The 24,815-nt window shown below is 37.0% G+C and overlaps 1 protein-coding gene across 4 annotated transcripts; it reads right to left on the bottom strand.

The window, feature by feature from the left end:
* Nucleotides 1-10,987: 10,987 nt before the first annotated feature.
* On the bottom strand, nt 10,988-24,311 carry olfm1a (olfactomedin 1a). Of its 4 annotated transcripts, XM_027138536.2 has the most exons (7): nt 21,284-22,406; nt 20,945-20,962; nt 19,756-19,905; nt 19,331-19,486; nt 17,809-18,028; nt 15,064-15,170; nt 10,988-12,587 (listed from the first exon to the last, which is right to left on the bottom strand). In XM_027138536.2, exons 1-7 carry the CDS (start codon nt 21,431-21,433, stop codon nt 11,919-11,921), a joined length of 1,470 nt encoding a protein of 489 aa, XP_026994337.1. In that variant the 5' UTR covers nt 21,434-22,406; the 3' UTR covers nt 10,988-11,918. The 4 variants fall into 4 exon arrangements, with proteins under 4 accessions (XP_026994337.1, XP_026994340.1, XP_026994338.1 ...); XM_027138539.2 differs by lacking the exons at nt 20,945-20,962; nt 21,284-22,406 and adding an exon at nt 23,782-24,311; XM_027138537.2 differs by lacking the exon at nt 20,945-20,962 and having other exon boundaries at nt 21,284-22,399.
* Nucleotides 24,312-24,815: the final 504 nt, after the last annotated feature.

Raw genomic sequence — 24,815 nt, 5'->3', positions numbered from 1 at the left:
TTTTCATCCTGCATTCCATGTTCTCTCCTTTTCTGTTTCCAGTAAATTAAACTTGTGCTTGCATGCCTCTGAATTCAGCAGCCTGAGAAACATTATTTCAGTGACCTGAGAAGTATTTAGTAATTATTTACAAATGACTGCATCATGCTGCATTGGAGCATATCTTCATACACTGCAAATCTGATATGATCCTTGACCCCTTTACCACCGGACCAGCCAGATCTGTCCAGATCCCATACTTCTGGCTGGATTCTCATCACATGCCACATGGACAGCTTAGAGAAACATGGGATTGCTATGGATGACCCCACTTAGAAACCATGACCATGACTTCGGACTGCAATTGCCACAAACAAATTTGCACTTAAGTTTCCATCAGAGTCTAGTTCTTCTTAAAGTTTTGTCCAAATATAATCTCAGGGAGGTTTTCCTTGTCACCTTCACCTCTGGTTTAGACATTAGGGATCAATTTTAAAAATAAAAGTTTTAGATTATATCCTGATTTTAAATATTTCTCTAAAGCTGCTTTGTGACTTTTTCATTGTTAAGAAGTGAAGTGAATTTAATTGGTTTTCATTGGTTTTAATTGAATTAAATTGAATTAAACAGTGCAAACATACAAGATTTTTACAATTTAACTAAAATACTATAGTTTGTGACTGGCAGCCATGCATATCGAGATGAAATGAACATTTCTGGCTCAAGATGTGTTTCATCATAGGGTGAGCTGAAAAAAGAGGTCTTTAATCAGCATTTTTACAGAATAGCTCCCTTGATTTCCCAAATGGCTTATCGCAAATGCACTCCTGTATTCTCAGTGGCCAATGTGTTTCAACATGAATAAATTGATAAACTTCCATCCTGCTTACTATGTCCTCTCCTTCTCTGTTTCCAGTGAATTAAACTTGGGTTTCATGCCTCTGAGTTCAGCAGCCTGAGAAACTAGTAATTAAGTAAGTGAGTAATTACAAATGACTGCATCTTCATATCTTCAGTGGAATCAGAATGTTTATAAGCAGTTTAAACTTTCATTGGAAATATCTTTGCAAGTCTTTTATAGGGGTGCAAACATGCAAGGTTTATATTTACATTTATATTTACCCTTTTCCAGAGTGATGTACAAAGTGCTTTTAAGTATTTATCAATTAATACATCAATACTGGTTTGCTAGGTAACAAAATAAGCATAGCATGAGCCTAATATTCTGTTGGAAGGCAATATAACTTTTTTTAAAGAAATAAAAAAATGATGCTAGTTAGGTATTTCAGGAAGAGGTGGTCTGTGAAACAGCCAGTGAGTCAGTTGCTGTGACACTGAAGTTCATTCCACCACCTTGGTGCCAGAACAAAGAAGAGTCTTGTTGCAGAACAGTCTTGTCCCGTCTTGTACCCTGAGAGATGGTGGTACCATTTGAGCAGTGCTTGAGGATGTGAGGATGTGTTGTGCAGTGCAGGGAGTGATATGAGATTTGAGGCAAAAGGTGCTATAAATAAAAACCTGTTTATCTTTAACAGACAAAACTCATTATTGTTTAAAGACAAAAGGCATTATTGTTTCTGTTCATGTAAGAACTTATATTGTGTTTGTACTTGCAAAATATTCAGTTCTTTCTATCTTCCAAACACATAGCAGTAGGTGGCTTGATAATTGTAAATTTTACCTGGGTGTGTATGTGTGTGTAGGGAAACCTGCAGAATTTATTCTAACTTTGCTCCCAGTGTTCCAAGAACCCTGACCAGCCCTCAGTGACCTGAATAGGATAAACTTTTTCATGAAAACTAATGAATGAAAAATATTAATGTCCAACAATCATTAAGCAGACGGTCTAGCAGATCATTTGGAGTGTACTGTTTAAGCTGTACCTATATTCAGTGGTGTAACTTTGTTTAACTGTTGTTCAACCAGCAAGTCACTCAACAAATATTATTAAGCTGGGATTTTAAGAAACACACAAAAACAGGAAACAAACCCAAGCATTTTAGGTATTTCAAAATTAAAATTAAAATTTCTTTTTATAGTTCTTTTAACAATACACTAATTTCTTTCTGTAAACGTCTTCAAATAATTGTTGATAAAGTACAGACTATACAGCTGACTGATGCAACATTGGTTCAAAGAAGAAATGACAGTCTCTGGGCAGCTCCATCCACAGCAATCCCATGAGTCACTGGCTTACCATACAGATAAATCCCCGGCAGAGTGCACACCGAGCGACGAGACTCACACCAGATGTAGAACGTCTGGTTTGACGAAGTAGCTCTGTGTGAGGTCAAATTTAGACAAACCAGACTGTAGCTCAAAGGCATAACCAGTGAACCACAACAAGAAGTTCAACTAGAAGTTACACTGATTCAATTCTACCAGTCAATTAACTCTCAATCTCTCAAAAGTGTATTGAATCAACACAAGCTTGTTAAGTTATTTGAGGTGGCTCACTTGTTAAGGTGAGTTGTTTCAAAATAAGTGGTTTCAAAATAAGTAATTGTGGGTCCAAATAAGAGGTCCTTTAATAAGACTTTTAACATTCAGCTTAGTTGTTCTTCTCCTTAGCCAAATGAGCAAATGTATTGGATTATGTATTTTACAATGTAAGCTTTTACTATAAATATGTTTTATGGTCGTTGGAAGCTAAGTGAAGCAGTGATCATGCTGCTTGATGAGTTTGCAGTCTTTAAAAGTTGAGCAAATCATTGAATTGTCAGGAGTTAGAATAACTTCATAGACCGAAAGCTTAGCATAGTGTTTCTTACTATAACTGGAATTCTATCACTATTCTATTCCTGCCTCGGTGTTTCTGAAATAGATTTCCGATCCAACCACAGTCAGTGAATTTGTCTATTTAATTTCTTGGATATAAACAGTCAAAATTCAACTGAATTAATGACATTTATTTTAAATTAAAAAACCTCTATTTATTATTTATTTTATTGAAGAATTTCAGCTTTAAATCCATTGGAATATTTTTTATTTGTTTGTTTGTTTGTTTTTAAAATAGGTTTGTTTTTAAGAAGATATTATTAAGGTAAATTTATTTTGCTCTGCTTTTTCCTCAAACATACAAAATTTTAATTTTTATATTGTGCATCTAAAAACGTTAAAGTGCATTGTAAATGTAATGTAGGAACATTTAAGCTCTGTCTTACAACACTGTCAAATATACTAGTTTTCACCAAATGTAGAGTGAGTCATGTACTTTATGTGTTCAAACCCTCTGCTCAAGTTTCCTGTCAAAATCTTCTCTTCCTAAAATAGCCAATTGATTAGTTGGGTCTATTGGGACTCTGTGAGACTGATAGCTCAGTCTGTCAAACACAGCCTTGCTGTGCCACAGAGCCACACTGTGAGACATCACTGTATTCTCAGTGGGAGCTTGACACTAATGCAGAAGGATAAAAGAGGAATTACTTTTCGGGAAGCGCATCTGTTGCCACTCTGTCTTTTCTTCCTGTCGATGTTAAATCGTAAGCTGGTGGTAAGTGAAAGGTGCATCAGTGGCATAAGATTTCATCACCAAATTACTTCCCTGAGTGAGGAATATAGGACAAACTGATACGTAATTATATCACATCTATCAATCAGGATCTACATGTAGACACTGAACCAAGCCCAATTATTGTTCCACACATTGATACAGTTTCATATTTTATGTATTAGCTACAAATGAAAATTGATTTGAAAAATAGGTAAAATATTAAATAGGATTTACAGTATACTGTTTATCAAAACTCACCATTTCAACAATAATTAGACACTACACCATATAAATAATAACAGGACTTTTAAATGAATCCTTTACCTCTTTTCCCTTTTCACCTCAAAGATAGATAAATTGTATGGCCAATGCTTTGTAGATCGGCTTTGAGGCCTTGCTATATCTGGTCTGTGTATTGACTTTTGAAACTATCTTTATCTTGCACAGTGTGCTGTATTGATTGGTGAAAGAAGCCTACATAACTGAAGACCTTAGGTTGAGAGCGTTGGAGGATTCACAAAGCTGATAGCTGCAAACATGCCTCATAACATTATAAAAATGCAAAGGTATAAAATATATATAATAAACAAGAACAGCCTTAGGTTTGCATAATATGCACAATATACACATATTTTTCTATCTATCTATCTGTTTGACTGGCCTGTCTGTCTGTCTCTTTGTCTGTCTGTCTCTTTGTCTGTCTGTCTCTTTGTCTGTCTGTTTCTCTGTTATGACCACGGTTTGTTTTATCCAATTTGTCTACAGAAAATAAAACTTATTTTTTTTTAAAATCTGATGTATGATTTTAAACATTTTTAAAATTTTAATTTTTGAAGTCTGTAGATTGCAATAGTGTGCACCAGGAACTACCACAACTTTGTTTTTGCACTTTATATGCTGATGAAAGTGGAAAAGGTTTTGCATAATTTATCTACATTTACACTTTTACCAGACTCAAACCTTTGTGATTAATAGCAGTCTTAAGCACCGCTATGCCTATAAGGTTTTGCATTTTGTATTCCACCTGCGACAAATCACAATATTAAGAAGACCAATGAAACAAACATTTTGTGTGCCCTCTGAACAGCTGGTAATTGCTTTCCAATATGTAATTAAAGCACAGCAATTCATCACTGGGAACCATTAATAGCTACATGAATCTAATTCATCTAGATTTGTGAATACCTAGTTCCTATGTGACTTGACAGAACGATCTATTTAAACATAGGACAACAAACCGACAAGCAAATATTATGATTCAGGTTTTATTGGATAAATTGAATGAATCAGATCATTTGTTATATTGAGCTGTTCAGAAAATCTGAACTCATATAAGTCTTTGAAGCCATTGCTTAGGGTAAAATATTGAAATATTCCATAAGGATACCTTGCTGCAGTTGTGCAATTGTAGTGTTTGCAAGGTTGTTGTGCCACAAGGGTGCTTATGCAATATTTAGAAATACATGAAGCATGATGTACTGCTGCCGTTTGGACACCAAAAGCATAAATAGGAGTCACATAGAGTAGCACTGCAATTATAAAGAGCCTTGTTTGGGACATTGAAAGCTTGTTGAGATTTAGACATCTTACAGCATTTGTATTCAATTCAAGGGACCTCATTATCTCTATTCCTGTAGTGCCTGTGTTTTGTAAATCAGAGTAGGGCTCCAATTGCCAGTGGAATAAGTCTCTCTTCACTGTCAGTTCTCTTGTTCTACTTTTGTTCACTGTACTATTGAAGTCTGACTTGTAATGGCTTTAAAGTCTTTAAAATTCCTCTTCTTGTAAGTAAGTCATGTCATGTATTCATTCCTGATCCTGAAATAGGCTCTGCAAAAACCATGAGAAGACCACGAGCATGGGATTCTGGTGTTAATTAATGGATGAGTGGGATCCTTGTAAAAGTAGAACATCCCACACTGCACAGACATGCAGCATATAAATGAGAAACATTCATCATTACTCAATTCATTTGCATATTTTCAGTTTTTCACTCGTTCACATTTTGCACCTATTACTGGGATAATAGGACAGCAGCTGGCTTTGTCTGTGTGGTCTAATGCAGGTTTTGATAAAACAGGGACCAGGAGATCAACATACATCAATGAATATTAGATGAAAGAAAGCATCGTATAATTCTTTTCAGCTGCAGTTGACTCTAAAACAGAATAAAACAGAAAGAACTGACAAGCTGACAGGGCTTTAGAATGCCATGACTATATAGTGTATGTATATTGTTTTCTGGTATTATAGGTCACAGTACAGTTATCAGATTTACATTTAAATAATGCTAGCTTGGATTGACACTCAAACATCAGCCTTCTAGCTTGTGGAGTGAGTCAGTATCAGGCTGTGTAATGCAAGCAGTGATAATTAATGTAGCTTTATCTTCACATGGCTGTTTATCACTTTGGGAGTGTATTTAAAAAGCAGAGCTAAAATTTAAAGTGACGTTAAACCAAAGCGCTAACAACAAACATGTGAAATAGGCTACACATACTCACATACTGACACACTGTTTGACCAAATGAAGCAGAAAAAGACTTTACTTGTCATATACACATTATAGAACAGTAAAATACTTTTCTTTACATATCCTAGCTTGCCATGATACAAAACTATTGGACAAAAAACACACATATGTTATTGCTATAATAACCTCCACTCTTTTGGAGATGCTTTCCGCTAGATTTATGAGCATGGCTTTGGGGATTGGTGTTTATTCAGACCCAAGAGCATTAGTGAGATCAGACACTGATGTTGAGTGAGAAGGACTGGGATGTAGTCTGCGTTCTAGTTCATTCCAAAAGTTGTTGAGTGGGGATGTTAATGCTTTTAGCAAGAAACCTGGGATCTTCCACTCTAACCTTGCCAACATACAGTATGCATTCATGGACCATAGTGTCAAGGGTACACTGGAACAGGTTTGAGCCAATGCTACAGCTTACAATGGCATCTTATAAAATGGCAATAATCACAGGAACACTGGGCTTGAAGCTGAATTACAGGAAACCACAAACACACACACACACACACACACACACACACACACACACACACACACACACACACACACACACACACACACACACACACACACACACACACACACACACACATTCAAATAATTATTCATATCCAGGGACAAATTATGAACCATGAGAACCTGAAGGAAAGACATGTAGAGATTAAACAAGAGAAAAACATGCAGAGAACACAGATAATAACGTGAGCTTTGATTCAAACCAGCTAAGACCTGTGAAGTGCTAATGCCACTCTTTAACTTTAAAATAAAACGTAGCATGAAAGTAACAATTTATATGGATTTCAGTGACTTGCATTTATGTAGCATTTCCAGGTTTTTCAGTGTGAACAGGTCTGGAAGATTCCAGCATTGTAAAGCTTGCCATCAACCAGGAGCTTCTTCAGTCTTTGTGTTTGTAAGGGGTGTTGCCCCCAGCACTTCCCCCAGTACAGAGCTGAACCAAGGAAATAACGGGTAAAAATAGCATAGGGCAGATGCACAGCTTGCTGAAAGCCATTATCAGTCATAGGCGAGGTGTTGCTCTGGGGCTGCTGCAGAGGTATGTGCACACACTAGGTAGGCAAAGAGGGGGGATGGGAAGAATAAGGTGAGATTAAGCCAAGAAAACCATAATATATTTGCGCTGGTTCTCTGGTCTTCTAATCACATCAGCATCCATACAGTCATGAGATAATGTTGAGTAATCAACCCAATACCCATTGTATTATAGCTGGCTTTTTTTTTTCATTAACATTATTGTTTCATGAAAATATTGCACTGAAATGATATTTTACGAAATGCTATAATGCTCTGGTTTCTACCTTGAAGTTTGCAGATCTGTTACTGGTAGCAGTGATGAGATTTTAAACCTCACATATTCATTAGCAGTGGGTACATTTTTATCTCAGGTGTAAGTGCCAGACACGAGAAGGTACTTAGTGTGGTTCAAAACATCTGGCATGTAAAAGCATTATGCAATAGAAAGATGATGAGAGGAACTGTAAGCTGATTATATTATTTTTTTAAGAAAATGTTTGGCTTCGGTTTAAATTGTTTAAATGTCTCTGATGTTCTACATGGAGTAACGCAAGAATAAATAAATCTAAATAGAAGGCAATGTTTATTGAAGCATAAAATGTGACTCAGTGCGGTTACTGTAAAAAATGATTTGAGATGGAAAAGTGAATTGCCTTCAGTATATGTGGGAATTTAATTAATAAAATAGAGCACATGAGAAAACACACAGCGCCGATGCCTTTGTAAGGTTTAAAAGCAAATACATGAGATGGCAGGAACATCCTATAAAAATGCAGTTAAAGCAGTAGTTAAAAGCAAATCCAGCCATGAGGGAATAGAGCGGGAGGATTCAGAGAGGAGGGGGTTGGGCTGAAGAGTGGAAACAGCAGAGGAAGACATTACATGCTGTCCAAGTCTAAAAGATAAATGCACATTTAGGATGTCTACAGGGACAACCAGACGCTGTCTTATTTTCTGATGAATTTACAGTCATGCACCCTTTTCTAGCATCCATCATTGACTGGCAAACAACCAGATTTTACTGAAATAACCCAGTTTTCGACATACAGTACAGAGACAAACAACAGATAAGTAAGCAGCTGTGTTTTCTGCCTGATAAGCTTGATAAAACATAGGAATTTTTAGCTTGAATGGACGCTTCAGAGATTAGGGATATTAAATATCAGTCCTGTTGTTTTCAGTTAAAAGGTCAGAAAGTGAATGAATAAAAGCACTGATTATATAATCCACAAGCATTTTTCACAGTAATGAATTTCGCCTCCAGGGAACATAATGACTTATTGGCTCTAGTTTCATGGTCAGAACACCATCTGCATCTATTAGGTAATGATTATGCGGCAGATTTACTAATGTTTCTCTTGTTGCAAACCGTATTTCAGTGTTAAAATCTGCAGGTCTGATTTGCTAAACAGGTGTACAGGGGTTTTATGAGCTAGAATATGTTCAGCGGGTGGTCACTTCTACTTTGTGCTTATGTCTGTTTGTATAGCACAGACATGAGCAATGTGTCAAGGCTCATAATGACTTTGTCCTAGACATTGTTTAATTGTGGTGTAGGTAATGTTTAAACTAGAATGCTTTGTTCTAATAGTTTTTTTTTTCCAGTATTTTTTACATTCTGGCAGCTGACATTAAAATACCAGCTCAGAGAACATTTTGTGTAAGTCTGTGGTGCTGGTGCTGTAAAGGTAGAAAAACAAATCAAATAAAATCACTGCCTATACCTGTAACAGCTGCTAAAAGCTGTCAAAAGGCAGCATTCTTGAAAAGAATTGAAAAAAGGTTTTTGAACGCATTGATTTTATTTAGTCTCCAAAGAATTCATTGCTAGTAAAATCTCTTCCAAAGTATGTCAGGGTCCCTGGTTCAAACTTGAGCTCTGGTTCTTGTCTGTTTGAGCTTGGAATATTCTCCTTGTATCTGCATGAGTTTCATCTGGATTATTCTATTTCTTACTTCCTCCCTAAACGGTGATACGTGGACTGGAAGTATGCTACTGTACTTACTGAATTGTTCCCTAGGTGTGAATGAGTGAGTGCATGGTTTATTCTAACCTAATACCATGACCTTGACCAGGAAGTGGTTGCTGAGAAAGAATGACTAAATAAATAAATTTGTCAAGTTGATTATTAGGAATTTATTGAAAAGAAAATTTGAGCAAAAGCCAAATTCATTTTTGACTTCAAATTCAAATTTTACTGGTCTCTTATCTCTCATATCCGATATGCCAATATACAATAATCAATTTTCAAAAACAACAACAACAAACAAATGAAAACAAACAAACAGGGGTTTATATTTCTTAAACAATTTTTTATAAGTTTTATATAATTACCCTTATTTGGGTATGATGCTTCTCTGTATCCATTTATTTACCAGTTCTTAGTTGAAACAAAATTTTTAAATTAAAAAAAAAAACTCATTTTAAAACTGAGGTTATTAGAGCTTAACTTATGGCTTAAATAAATATGTATTTAACAGGGCATCTACTTCTGTATGGAGGTTGCAGTGAGTATGTTATTTAAAACCTGTATTATTTCTGAGAGTGAGGCTGCAAACTACTTCTGAAAGGTCACTATGAATATAAAGATTAGAACTTCACTCCTGATTGAAATTCTGCATGTTGGCTGAGGTTAAGATCCATGTCCTATTTCAATCAATATTTCATATAGAATACAGCCAGGGCATACATACTGCCCTTGTGTACGCTTTAAAATGATATAGTTTAATTGGGACTGTTGGATGAAATGTTTGTTAGATACATTAATTAATGGTACAGAAATGATGAAGCTTTCTTTTAAGGTATAAAATATACAAAATAAATACATTTTAATACATTTATTTTTTCTTTAATTGTATCTACTTTGTGTCTTATTTTTATTCCTTACTTTATATTATTCTATTTTTCATTCTCTACCTTTGTGTAATTGGCTAATTTCAATGACAGTCATAAAAAGTATTTAACTTGTGTATGTGACAAATAAAATTTGAATTTGAAATTCTCTGATCTGAGAAAGTTTCCTCCGGGTACTCCGGTTTCCTCCACCGGTCCAAAGACATGCATGGTAGGTTGGTTGGCATCTCTGGAAAATTGTCAGAAGTGTGTGAATGCATGAGTGAATGAGAGTGTGTGTGCACTGCGATGTTTTGGTACGTCCAGGGTGTATCCTGCCTTGATGCCCGATGACGCCTGAGATAGGCACAGGCTCCCTGTGACCCGAGTAGTTCGGATAAGCGGTAGAAAATGAATGGATGGATGGATGGATGATCTGAGAAAACAAGAAATAAATTCTATGTGTCTGAATATTTAAAAACTAAATGCACACCTTATGTAAAAAATTATTCTAGTTATCAAAATGCTATGTAATACAGTAGGCGATTAATATCCAACAAGATCAGAACTCTTGCTGATGATTCTTTTGTTTAAAAGGGGAAACCCTATTTAAATCTGAGGTTTGCTGCCAAGAAGGCTGGTCACTTTCAGAGGTTCCTTCTGTGTGTCACCAGTAAAAATTGATGCTCACATTGCTATAGCACAGGAAGCCTCGACAATTCAATTTTATTTCTCCTTTAGGGTACTGCACATGGCTAATGAGGCACTTTGTCTTACAAGACAGAGCCTGGGTCTGTTTCCTGATCAGCTGTTTCCCCCTGGTATAACAGATGAGGTCATCTCATTCTGGCATAGCTGCTAGAAAAATTCATTCAGGTTAGTCACCTGACATTTTCCATCAGACTTTTCAGGCTAATCTGTTTATCCCCTGGAATTTTGGGACTCACTTAGATCTTGAGAAAGATTTTCATCTCCAAATTAGTGACATGACTATGATATTTTTTCCCCAACATTTGTTTTTGGCTTGATGTTATAGGTACATACAGGATATTGTAAATTGCACTTCGTTATTTTTTTTAATGCAAGCATTTGAGTTTTCCTAGCCATGAAAAGGCACGTATAAAATAAAGTTCGGTTTTATTGATATTAATCACATTGCAGATACAACACATATGCAAGCGCAACAGTTTTAGATGTCACCATCAATCTCTTCTAAACTACGAAGACAGTTGATATGTGAAGTCAATTCTGAAATACAATCAAAGTATAGACTGATATCCCATAAATACATTTTTGATACATTCTATTGTAATACTTTTTTTTGCTGACATATATATTATTTTGATAAATTCCTTTTTTGTTACATTCCAAACTACCAAATAAAAACTTTAAATTCTATGGACACAAAAATTTCATATGCACAGTTAATGTCAATGAAAAGTAGACATAAATAAAACACAGCGAATAATGTAACCCCATTGCTAATCTACCCTCCTTTTCATATACATGTGCCATATTACTGAGAAATACATACATCCATGTGAACCTCAGTGCTATCAAATGTCCATGCAAACTTGAGAAAATCAGAACGGTACATACAACCACAACAATACTGTGTTTTTTTTTAAACAGGGTTCCTCCAACAGTCGGTGCCTTCATATCTTTAGTTGGTGTTGAAAGGTTATCGATTGCTTTTGATACAAAGGCTAGGATTGTGTAAATAAACAGTAACGTCTTCCTTTCTGCATCATAGTACATCGCTCTCTTTCTCTCTGCCAATAGGATTCTTTATTTTATATTCATAGACAAAGCTGTACAAGTACTCTGTGATACAAAATTCAGAACACAATCAAAGAAAGTGTGACCTCAGTGTCCAAATATTAAAAAAGAAAGGCATAACCTTTTGGCAGCTGTTTATATCATTGCCTAATATTACTTTGAATATATTTTGACGTCTTCTTTTATTGAACAATCACTGGTTATTTTTCTACTCTTCAGTACTTCTTCAAATCTACATCTCACGTGGCTTGAGAAGGTCACTCAGACAAGGTCTACTCAGAGCGGATTAGGTGGTATAGAGTTACATTATATAGCACCTGGTGCCCATTGTTCCACGCATACAGTGCTCTGTCCTTTGGGTTGTAGTCCAACATAGAGATGTGTGAATACTTATTCTGGAAAGGGATGTCGATGTATTCGTAGGTGGAGGAGTTGGTGTGGAAGGCATAATAGACCTTTGTTCCTCCAGAGTAGCCGTTTGTTACATAGAGAGTTCCGCAGATCATAAAAGCCTCCCCGGCACTCCTTTTCGGGTGGTTAGTGGTCCAGCTCTTGATTACCTGCAATGTAACTGGGTTTAGCTTGCTGATGACGATGTTTCCTGCATTCTGATTGGTGGCGTACACTGCCCAAAGTCCTCCTTCATCCACCATCAGATCAATATCGGAATGACCACCCCATGAGTAGTGGTAGCGGTTGTTAAATCCAGCATAATCCAGCTGGCTGGACTTACTGATCATGGAGGTCTTGATGTCAAACTTAATTATAGTGTGGCTCTGAAACTTGTTGAAGTAAATGGAGCCATTGTAGACCACCTGACCTGTGCCAGACCAAGGGTGAGGGAGCCGATGAGAGGTGAAGTTATCAGTGTTCATGAATTCCGCCATGGACGGGTACTCACGTACAAAGCGGTTATTATGGTACCCGTCCATGTAATAAACCTGAGGGTGGAAAAACACCATAATATGAATCACACTATAAAGATCTAGACTAGATGTAGAGATATAGACTCTCAAACTCAAAGCTATTCCCAGTACATTGTATACAGACACATGTCAACCGATTATCCAGAGACAGGTTATATTTAAATAAATCTAACCAAGATAGAACTGTTTAGAAGTATAAACCTGCTATAATTTTTGTCGGTCTAAACAAAAACAACAGGTTGGTTACGCATATAGTTCACTAAAGGATAAAATGTGTAAATATCAAGTAGACTTAAGACTTTAGTAAAATGTTTAAAACCTATTGTACATTTTATATACAATAGATAAATATACTGTATAAATATAAGAGGAGATCATGTAGTGGAAGGAACGAAGAAAGTGATATCTCCCTTGGCTTATTCTTGTCACTTTATATGATACAAAACACATAGACTAGGTTTGTGTATGCCTGATCATCACACCCATATGTGCTTTTTGAACATCCCATTTCATATTTATAATTTGAATGAAATCTAGGTTTGAGAAATGTAGCCATTTGCTTTTAGAATAACCTTCATCTTTCTTGGAAGGCTTTCCACTAGATGTTGGAGAGTGGTTGTGAGGATTTGTCATTCAGCCACAAGAGCATTAGTGAGGTCAGGCACAGATGTTGGGTGAAGAAGTCTGGCATGCAGTCAGCTTTCCAGTTTATCCCAAACGTCTTGGTGGGGTTCAGGCCAGGGCTCTGAGCATGACACTCGAGTTCTTTCATGACAACATTTTTCACACTGGCATTGTCATGCTGGAACATGTTTGGGCCCCTTAAGGCCTTTTTTAAACTTGAAATAGCTGGGTCATTTGAAACCTCAGGCAAGCAATCCTGGGTTTGACGTTTTACTTCATGCATAGTTTACTTTAATCGATCCTTACTATTCCTTTTCACATTGTACATTCCTAAACCCTGGGTTAATGTTCTTACTCTGTATCTGCAGTGTCCCGGAAGCATAACTGGATAAATCTGATTAAATATCGGCATGTGTCTTGCTTTCACATCAGTGAAAAAAATGCTGCAACTACTGTTTATACAACATACAGGGTTTCTGTAACAGTCTAAGACCACGGTATTTCACACTGTACACATTTTGCACTGCAATGCAGGGTCCTGTAAAAGTTCTATTTCTGCTTCAGAGCAGTTTTTCAGCCTAAGCTTCTAAAGTACAAGTGTGAAATATTTCTTTATAGGCTTTAGAAGGACAATAACCTGGGGTTTAATGCACTCTGCACTGTACCTACGCTTTAGTTCCAAGCAGTTTAGTGATTAAAAATCTTAATGCTAGATCACACAGACAATCATGTGCCTCCAGATTTGTGGCCAAAATACTGGGGTAAGCGTACATGTAGGTCCTACTGAGGTGTCCACATACCATGCCTTTGGCCATATAGCGTATAACCAATTACATAGGTTTAGTTTCACTCTTAGCAAATGCCATATTGGCTTAAAATTGCATTTGCATAAGTCTATTGATCCTTTAATGAAATTAGATATTAGTGATTGTGTTGGTAATTTTTAAATTGATGTAGGTTTCAAGAGTAATGTGTGCAATCCAATGTAGAATATCTATAATAAACAAAGAAATTGGAATCAATACTGATGAATTCCCAGTTTTTCCGGGATAGGTTCCAGATCCACTGCGACAGAATAAATTGGTTACTGAAGATGAATGAATGAAATATATGATTGCTGAACTGTGTATTTAAATATTATTATTAATTCCCAATCCTAATTTAGCATATGAACATGATAATTATTGAGATAGATTTTCTTTTAACCTGTGTTGAATGCCTTGTATTTACAATATTCCCAGTTACAATAGGCACTTTTCTATCAGATTTTATTCAGAGGAGTTAAAATACCTACAGGCTCACCTCAGGCTATTTGCTTTGAAGTGATTAATATATGAAAAAGCTTTAGATTAGCTCTTAAGCACCCTACTGATATTTAACCGGGAGTTATGAGTTGGTCATGTTCAGTAAATTACAAAAAGTTTTAAAAGAAAGAACACTAAAAAGCCCAGACAAAAATAACCTAAAAGAGCCTATTCGTGGAATATATATTAATAAACATAAAAACTAACAGAAAACTGCAATATATGTGGCACACTGACACAGGTGCTCATTTACTGGGCATTGAGAATGATTCTGCTGCCGCATTAATGATATCTTTTGAGATTTATACCCAACATTTGCATCTAAATGAGCCTTGGTAAAACAGATCCAGCCATGGAATGTTCAAAAGAATATATACTGTTGGGACAAACAAGAATGCTGATAAGGTGCAAAAAAAAAGAACGAAAACGATCTAAAACTGCAGCGTCATGAACCAACTCAAAGTCAAGGGCACACTGTTCAATGTTAATGCAATTCACCTTCTGTTTTATGTGCTTTGTTGTTCCTTTGAAACATTTATGCAGAACATTGTTTTTTAACTTACCCTGGTGTCACCATCAGGGGCAAGGGGATCAGTCATCCATGATCCGTATCTTGAGCCGGATGTCTTAATAGTGACAGGGTCACTTATTCCCGTTAATTTTCCACATGCTGCAAATAATAAAGAAAATTACTGCAGATTATATGAGTGAGACCATTAAGTGCTATGCACATCACCCCAACCCTGTCTGCGCCTTAACACTCTCTCTCTCTCTCTCTCTCTCACACACACACACACACACACACACACACACACACACACACACACACACACACATACACACACACACACACACACACTCGCACACACAATGGAACACCCTTGAGCTAGTGTCAGGATCAGATTCTTTGTTTCACAAGCGATTTCAGCCATCCTTCCATGGCTGAAAATAAAATCCACTTGTCATTATTTCTCTCTCTCCTCATATGACATCCTTAGGGAGAACCAGACACTGCATTCTCTCACCAAACCTCCATTTTTAGCTCTTCTACCACTTCCACTCTGCAACATTATCTCTATGGCTTGGCTTAAACAAACCCTGATTGCAAGCAATTCAGACCAGTGAACTGTTGTAAATATTCTGTTATGTTTTTGGTTTTCTTTCATTTTCCTATATTTAAATAAGTATATAGATATTCACCAAAAATGGGAAAACTATAAAGATTTTATATTGTTTGGGTGCTGGAACAGCTTATGCTTTACGGTGACATATAGTATAATTTTACATCATATTAAATAGAAGCAGTTTAATGTTGCATAAAGTAACATAGTGTAACACAATGCTCTGAACAATGTACACAAGCAATCTGCTATTATTGACCAGTGTAATCCCATAATCTATGTAGGATGGTGGGGGATACGTTTGCAAACATGACCCATTTTAAAGCAATTCTCTGTGGGAATTAATACTTAATATATAATAGTTAGATGTTTGTCACAGATGGGAAATCACTGGAAGGCATCTGATGCACAAATGTTGGTTAATAGGCTTACGTGTTAAAAAGAGTGTTATTACCAACATTTTAGCTAAGATTTAAGAGTGCATCCAACTAAACAAAGCCATTAAAATAGTAGGTCAAAAGACACAGCACTTAATCAGTGAACATGTCGATGTAATTATTCTGTAATGTGCAGTAAACAAGATCGAGGTCATGTCCTTTTTTAGCTTCTATAATACTACCCTGTAAAATCACTTGTTTATGTACTATCTGGGTCAGACAGGTGCACTATATCTCAAAGGAGCTGAACTCTTCAAGAATAAAATATTTAAAAATTTAACAGGACAAAGGGGGGCATTAAATCCTTCCCACACTATTACTACAGTGCTTCTAAATGGGAACTTATCTGTTGTATGCAAACCTTAAGTCACCCCTCAGACTGATAACATTAAAAAATGAGTTCTACTTCCACAAAAAATCTACTTCCTAGGTTTATTGTTTTTATATAATCTCAGTTGGCACCAGATCTTGTTATTTTTGAGGTCTTTGTGATTGTGTATAAAGTTTGTTTCATAGCACAGGCTTCATTTAATGAGAACAGACAACGATTAACCTTTCTTTAGAATAATGAACCATGACCAATTCCTACAGGCACAATATACTGTAGCAAGTAAGATAATCTTCTACTCTTTAAATCCTTTATTTATAGATGACTGTCTCTACAGCTTGATGTAGCTTTTGACCCAGAAGACATACTGTAAGTGTGCAGCCCCCTTTAGATTTTACAGACCACAGTCAAATCCCAGCATGGTGCCTGCTCTAAACTAATGCAAAAGAGGATAAATTACATCTTGTGCTGGAATCAACTGTGTAGTTACAGTTAAGATAAACAACCCAAATATATCATGAACCACCCTGTTTCACATGGGAAATTGTATAAGATGAATTCCATTTTTTTTCTTTGTAATTTTGTTAAAAATCCAATTTACTTTTAGACGAATCTTTTATTCCCAAGAACAGTTTGTGTTAACTGGAAGATATGTCTAACTGCACCATCTGATCCATCTTACTTCAACAGCATGAAGGTTATGTCTCCAAAGGCATTTATTCATTTAGTATGGCATTGTATTTTTTCTTTGTATATCTGTGAAAATGTCCAATTTGCTTTCAAACGAATCCCCTACTCCCAGAGCAGTTTGCTGAAATGGAGGCTCTGTCTGCATTCAGCAGCATCAGCTGATCTATCCTCCCCCAACAGCTTTAAGGTTATATATATATATATATCCAGAGGTCCTTGATTTATTCATTATGGCAGATTGATGCTCATCACTTCATTCTAGGTGTGAAAAAAGAGTTCCATCACTCAATGTCAGCCCAAAGACTGTATGAGGATGACAATGATATTCACATTTAATAAAAATAGCTCTTTCTTATATGATGTCCTGCACATTTATGTCATGTTAAATAAAGGTATTATATTTTGAAGTGAATTGTAAAAGCTTTTGTATCTCCATCTTACTAAATAATAGTGTTTGCTTACTAAATATGCATTCTAACTACTGATTTCTATTCTGTTCATATATGATTTAAACTTACCTGTTTGTTACTCTGCTTGTCATTAACCATGTTATTAGTCATATTATATCCTGTACATGCTGAAACGTTAATTTTGCGTCTTTGTGTGTTTAAAAGCTCAGTTACATCTATTGATACAAATATATCTGACTAATGTGAACCCAACAGATTTATATATCTGACTAATGTGAGTTTAGCTAGAAGGTGTTGATGTTTGTGCTCAAACTCAGCCTACCTAATTTTTGCATGCAGGCACGAAGCCTCTCCTCAAGATTTGACACCCTGCTGTGGAGCTCCTCGTAGTCAAAGGCTCCGATCTCCTCCTGCAGCTCGCTTAGCACTGACGTCAGATTCTTGACCTCCTCTTTAAACTGCAATACCAATTTTGCATCGGCCTTGTATTCCTCCAACACTGGTATCATTGGCCTAAGTTCCTCCATTTTCGCTTTTATGGCCTGTAAGGTTAAAATAGGCTTGGTTCAGTAGGCATGTGTGCAACCGTCCTGTCCAAACACCTATCCAGCCCTAACATGCCCTCTCTGTCTAACCTAGCCTGAGTGCAATGTGTGCCTAACGCAGATGTGGGATATGACATATCAAAAGAATCATAAAACAACTCCTCAGTACACAAAGAACAATTGGTAAAACTCCTTTATTTTTCAATGTTTAAAATGCAATGTCTTAAGTGATTACATGCTTTGCATCACATACAACATTGTTTACTCATTACTTTGTTTCCCTGGTAACAAAATGTGCATTAACAAACCTGAATGAGGAAAGACACGAAGAAATTCACCATAACATAAATAAATATTTAGTAATGGAATGCTTCTACAATGGCATGCACAGAAAGAGCGCAACATGAGCTTTAAAAGTGCTTATTGGCTTAAAATAAACTAAATGGTGCAAAGGTTCAGTAGACCAGCTCGGGATTACAATGGGATTGAACTTGCTCTTCAGTCTCTGCAGCTTTGATATTCATAATTCATAATTTTAGCCCTGCAAGCAAGAAAATGAGAAACTGTTGAATAGCTAACTCACTAGCCTGTCTGAAACACAAACACACACTATACCCAGATACAGGTGTATTCACAAGATGACACATTAACATAAAAATGGGTAAAAGATGCAGCATGCAAATAGATACACAAAGAATCGCTGTGTAACTGTGCAAATAATTGTGATAATGACTGTGGTAATTAATTAAAATAACTGCTACATCAAACATAGGCAGCGAAGCTATAAATAAAGCTAATATTTAAAGAGGATTAAAATCTCATTAAAGATTCATAAGGCACTATGGAGGACACAGAGGACTTCTTAGGAGAAGTGCCTTAGGAGAAGTGACTATTTCTTTCATAATTCACTTTGCCCTTACATAAATAATAAATAAATTAATTCTGTAACCAAAATATCACATTTGTACATGCCCTGTACATGCAGAAATAAACAGCATGTTAAATGTTAAATGGTTTGGAGACTGAGCAGGCTTTTCATGCGGATTAATTATTAGGACTGCATTTTAATTCGTGATCCAAGAAACTGGTAGAGCTAAATATTTTCTCTCCTTGTTTGATTTAGTTTTTTTTCCAACACAAACCAATTAGTCTTAAGCACATTAATCAAAGTTATTCGACAATAAAGCAAATAAAGCAGGGAAACATCAAAGGCTGTTAAAATGCAGACAGCTGTCATGGCTAAAAATGGAATCGATAAGCCTAAAAGAATGGATGGGTGAGCACAGTATCTTGCCATACCTTGTATTGCTTAGCAATATTTTGCTTGTGGTTCTCCTCCACCTGTTTGAATTTAGTCTCCAGGCCACGCAGCTGCACCTCCATTCGATGAACGTACTGCAGGTCTTTCTGTGTCCTCTCATCCAAAGTCTGGATGGACTGGGTCATGTTCTGTACCTGTTGGAATTGTGAAAACAGACGGGAAATGACCATGCACCACGTACTTAAGGAGAGCATTTTGTACTTGGGAGCAGTGCCAAATCTGCACTTCTTATCAAAATATTCCCAGTGCTTTACATAATATGAAAGTACTGGAAGGTCATTTCAGATACATTTGTGCAAGAGGGTCTACAGTATATATACATGTGGGGGTGGGTGGGTGTGTGTGTGTGTGTGTGTGTGTGTGTGTCTGTGTGTGTGTTATACTGAATATGAATAAAGGTTACTTTTTCAAGGAGCTGTCTCAGCTGCTTAGTCCTGGCATCCCGTGAGCACATGGTCTGCTGAGGAGCCACCACGGTGCACACACACCTGCCCTCACTGTCCTGTGCTGAGCTGTACACCTGCCACGACTCCTCCGGGTTTGCAGGCAGCACCTGGACATAGCAGGCAACAGACAAAAAGACAGACAGGCACAGAGACAAACGAGGTCAGTGTGAGAGAGTCCAGAGGCACTGTGCCCTATCATTTTAATTCTTTAATAGGTGCCCATAAAATTCTTCTGGCACAGCAGAAATCCTAATTATTTTTCTGTGTCTCTGCACGAATCTGTGCTCCTACTAAGAACCCAGCAAGACTTTTCACTTATGTCATCACGCTGGGCATGTGCCATGTGCAACTGATGATGCATTCACACAAGCTGAACACTTTCCCCCAGAGAGCTGCATGTACAAATGAAGGGCCCTCACACATATACAACTCACAGCTGCTGGGTTTCAGGAGTTTTCACATATGATGCATCAATTTATAATCATTTTTTCTTCACATCTAAAAAAAAGTCATCTGGATTTTTGCAACAGCAAAAATGTCCTTTATATCCAAAATTCCAATGACCACAACAAGAGACTTTTATCACGCCAAAGCTTGTTATCAATATTTTAATAGCTGAATAATGAGTTTATGAAATAAAATTATGTTAAGAATATCTAGAAAGCCACAATATTAAATCATTATGGCTGGATAGACCCAGTAATAATCCATTTAAATGGACCTTTATAGCAAAATGCTTTTGAAAAAGCACATTCATGCTGACTTTCTTAAGAATTGTGCATTTAGGGAGACATTTAAAAGAAATTCTCCGCCCTTCAGTTCTCTCTCACTCTCTCACTTGCAACTGTACACTCCAAATAATTACACCAGACACATTTGATGGCACTATTTACAGAAACCAGGCCATATTGCTTGCTTTTTAAGAAATCCCAATCATATTCGTGTAAACCAGGACTGGGTTTTAAACTAGCTGATTAAACAGCTCATCATGGTTTTCTAACATTTCACATGCTGAATGTTTACTCTTGATTATTTCATTCTGTTAAAGTGTGCAATTAGAATTTAGGATCGCAGGCAAAATATCCAACAAAACAGAGATCCTAATTAATTGACAAACAAACAAAGAAGTATTTTTTAATTGCTTGCCTTCTGTATTTGGTGCAACTGTGGAATGTCTCCAAATGTATTCAAAGAAAGAAAAAAAAACAGTGATGACAATTACACCAGTGATACATTATCCAGTTATTGTTGACATCATTTCAGAAATGTCAAAAGAAATCCTGATGCAATGTGGAAAGCAATAAACGGATCAATTTAAGAATCACACAAAATTCTATTTAATGAAATGAATTCCATCCTTGTTTGCAAACAGGGTTTTTTTTTCTGTAATTAGCTCTACGCGCTGCACATATGCTCTCCTGATCATATGGCATCAGTTTACTGTGCTCAGATGTGTGGAGTGTGATATGAATCTCGGTAACTCACAGCCGTGCTGCGGTCCGCTCCTGCAGGCGGAGCCGCCATCAGCCTGGTGCTGTTCAGGCCAACGAGCGAGGGCAGAGTCTGCGACATCCAGTTAGTGATCATGGCCATGGTGCTGAGCACAACTCCGATCTTAAGCAAGGGCAATGACATCTTTGCGCGCCTTTCTTCCACGTCAAATCCTTCATTATACGCGCTCCATCGCGGCACGGATCTGCATCCCAGTGTTGCCCAGCAAAGTTTGGTTGTGCATTTGAGCCCCGGCTGGGGACAGAGTCGCTTGGGACATGATGGCTGATCTTTTCCCTTTCATTCACTGTGAACCCGGTGGTATTGCGCGGATGCTCGCTGTTCGGCTGCGCTGATGGCTGTCCGCTCCGTTCGCCTTCTCTGTTCGAATAACGAGAACTGCGGAGACTCAGCCGAGCTTCTCATTGGTCCGCTGTCCACGCCCACCGCGCAGCTTATCAAATATTCATGAGGTTCTCTGACTATACGTGCATTTTTTTCCATGCATTACACATATACTAACATATCGATTGATATTCTGCGTGCTTTAAAACATTTAGTCCCCCTTCATCAGCTTGCTTAATAAATGATTATGAAATCATTTTTTTGCTTCTATTACAGTAAAACTTAGTGTTCAGTGTTCTTGGTAAAATGGTTTCAATGATTCATAATTTGCACACATTTATTACATCAGTTTTATTCCAGGCATTAACAGGCAAACAGCTTGCAGCAGAATAATGACAAAAGGCAAAGATACCAAAAATGAAACAGTAATAAAAATGGTCATAATGATCAGAGTGTTTAAGTGTGTTTAATTTTTATAGTCTGTCTTAGGACACTGACAATTGCTCATTTATTACCCATGAATCCATTACTCCAGTGTGACAAAAACTGACATAAATTAGCCAATAGGGGGCAGTGCAAGTTTCCTTATCCTTTTAAACTAGTGACCTTTGTTGATTATTGTTTGTCTCTAGACAACACCAGGTATCTTTGTGTTGTTGATTACCACTTAAAAGATTCCCTTTTATGGTTCTTTTTACTAGCTGGTAACTGTAGGGACAGGAATGTAACCAACCTAGTGTTCAGTTCTCAGTCCTCTAGATAAATAAACCAGTTACAGTGAAAAAAAAATTAAAAGCAATAGTCTAATATGCTGAAAGGCATAATAACTATATAATAAATTAGAACTGGCATTTCTTGGCAGTAAGTTCTTCATAGCTTAAAACCAGTAACATGGCTGTCCAAATGGTCACAGGACATGAGCCTTCAAATGTCATCACCAAGTCTCCTGCTTCAATTTACAAGTTAATGTTTCACTAAAAAAATGCCTCCAGTGATGTAATTCCCCTCTAATAATGTTCCACAATGTGTCCATTGTATCCAACGGAAAGCTGCGTTTCGATCTAAACTCTATTATGTAACACTATTTTTCTTTTTCACTGTATATATAAGCAATGCATTAATCCATAATAAATGTTTTATCAGACACACAACTGGTAACACATGCATTTTTTTTATTGAAAAAGATGTATTTTAAAAGTAGTACTGAGGAACCTGTGAATTCCGGCACAGTATGAGGCATAGTAAGATTTTTTGTTGTTTGTTTTTTTACATTTTTTTTTCTTAGACTTTAAGAACTAGAGGGTATCCTAAAAGTTCCCATTTGTTGAGTAAAATGACACTTTACAAAGCTACATATGAAGGTGACTTTAAATTAGTATTTAGGAATTTTCCAATCTGGCATTGGGCTGAGAAATGCTGGAAATGGGGAAAGGGGGAAAATATGCAATCTAGGACACAAATTTAATCTTCTGAGTCAAGAAAAGTGCAAACCCATTGAGACTATGCATGGTAGTGAAGATTTACTGCTTAATATGAGAAAATGGATTGTTATTTATTTGTTTAATATTGTATAATAAGTGGAGACTATTCCAAAGTGCATCACTACATTTCAACAGATATTTTAGATCTCACTATTTTAACTTCTTAGAATCTTAAAAATTGAAAAGCAATGTCCTCCTCTTCAAAACAATTTTCAACATTTATCTGCAAAAATCGCCATGATGGTATTACAACTGTACACACACAAACACACACACACACACACACACACACACACACACACACACACACACACACACACACACACACACACACACAAACAAACAATATCGTAGTGTTTTAATGTCTTATGTACATACTGTGACAGACAGAATTGATCTAATGGTTAATTTGATATCATTTGTGTTAATTCTGCGATGGGATTTGTGTAAATATTTAGGATAAATATAATGTCTGTGTGATGTTAGAGGCGGAGGTGCCACTGCTTTGAAATAGGATTACCATCATCACTACTGCAGGCTTAAAAACCCCTAATCTACCCAATTATTATATGAGTTTTGCAGTGGCAGATGTGGATTATTTCGTGTCATATCAATTATCTCGTGCTAGTTGGATGGAGAGAAAGAAAATGGCGTTTATAAACCTACTTGAGTGAGTTCTGTTCCCATCAGCACCAGCAGGATGAGACTCAGGAGCTTGCTTGCAGGCTGCATCTTCTTGTCGCCGGTGGCACCTGGTCCGAAGCTATCGCATGCAGATCTACTTTAGTACAATCGTCCAGCTCTGTTTTACGCGCCCGTCTTGGTTATTTTCTTTAAGGATTCGATGTCAAAATAAGGAAAGGGATGAAATCAGGGTAGCGGAGCTGTCTTTTAGCATATTTATCGCGTCTCGGTTTGCCGACGCGTCCTCGACCTGTTCCTTTGGATGCTTCTGAAAACGGCAAAAAAAAGAAAGAAAGGAAAGCGCAAACAGGAGGCAATGTGTGTGTATATATATATTTACTTCATCGCTAGCAAAAGTTGGTTTCCTAATGCGAGAAGGGCAGGTGTGGGAGGCGAATTTGAGAAGCGAGGATCTAGCCGTGGTGTGAACCGGAAGTGACACGAGAAGGCGTGGGAGAGTCAAGAGCGGCGGGGCGCAAGGGGTTTTGTCCAAACCGCATACTACACCACTGAGCACGATGCGGTACGGCACGGCCTAAGGTGGTGTACCGGTTTGGTATCTCCTTGATAAAAGCTAATGCTGCGTAAAATAATGGCGCATCACCATGCTGACGATTTGGACAGTGTTTTGTGTAGCGGTTCTTGTGTAAATGTGTCTCGATGAAGTGGGTTGCTATGGCAACTGCGTCATTGGTCCTCGATTGCATCCTAATACGTTATTAAGTGTTTGTTTGTTTTTCCCGAAATTATCAGTACTGTGACTATATATATGTGTGTTTGTGTGTGTGTGTGTGTGTGTGTGTGTGTGTGTGTGTGTGTGTGTGTGTGTGTGTGTGTGTGTGTGTGTGTGTGAGAGAGAGAGAGAGAGAGAGAGAGAGAGAGAGAGAGAGAGAGAGTCGGACTTATGACCGACTTTTAACTTAGTTGGATTTGTTCATTGATGATCTGAGATTCAACGTTGTGATGAGCTAAGAAGACTTTTATAAATGTCTTATACATTGTAAACTGGCTATATA

This window comes from Tachysurus fulvidraco, chromosome 9 (genome assembly GCF_022655615.1).
Source record: "Tachysurus fulvidraco isolate hzauxx_2018 chromosome 9, HZAU_PFXX_2.0, whole genome shotgun sequence".
Classification (NCBI taxonomy): Eukaryota; Metazoa; Chordata; class Actinopteri; order Siluriformes; family Bagridae; genus Tachysurus; species Tachysurus fulvidraco.
The sequence above is the reverse complement of the archived record's forward strand: the minus strand, read 5'-3'. Positions and strand labels throughout refer to the sequence as shown.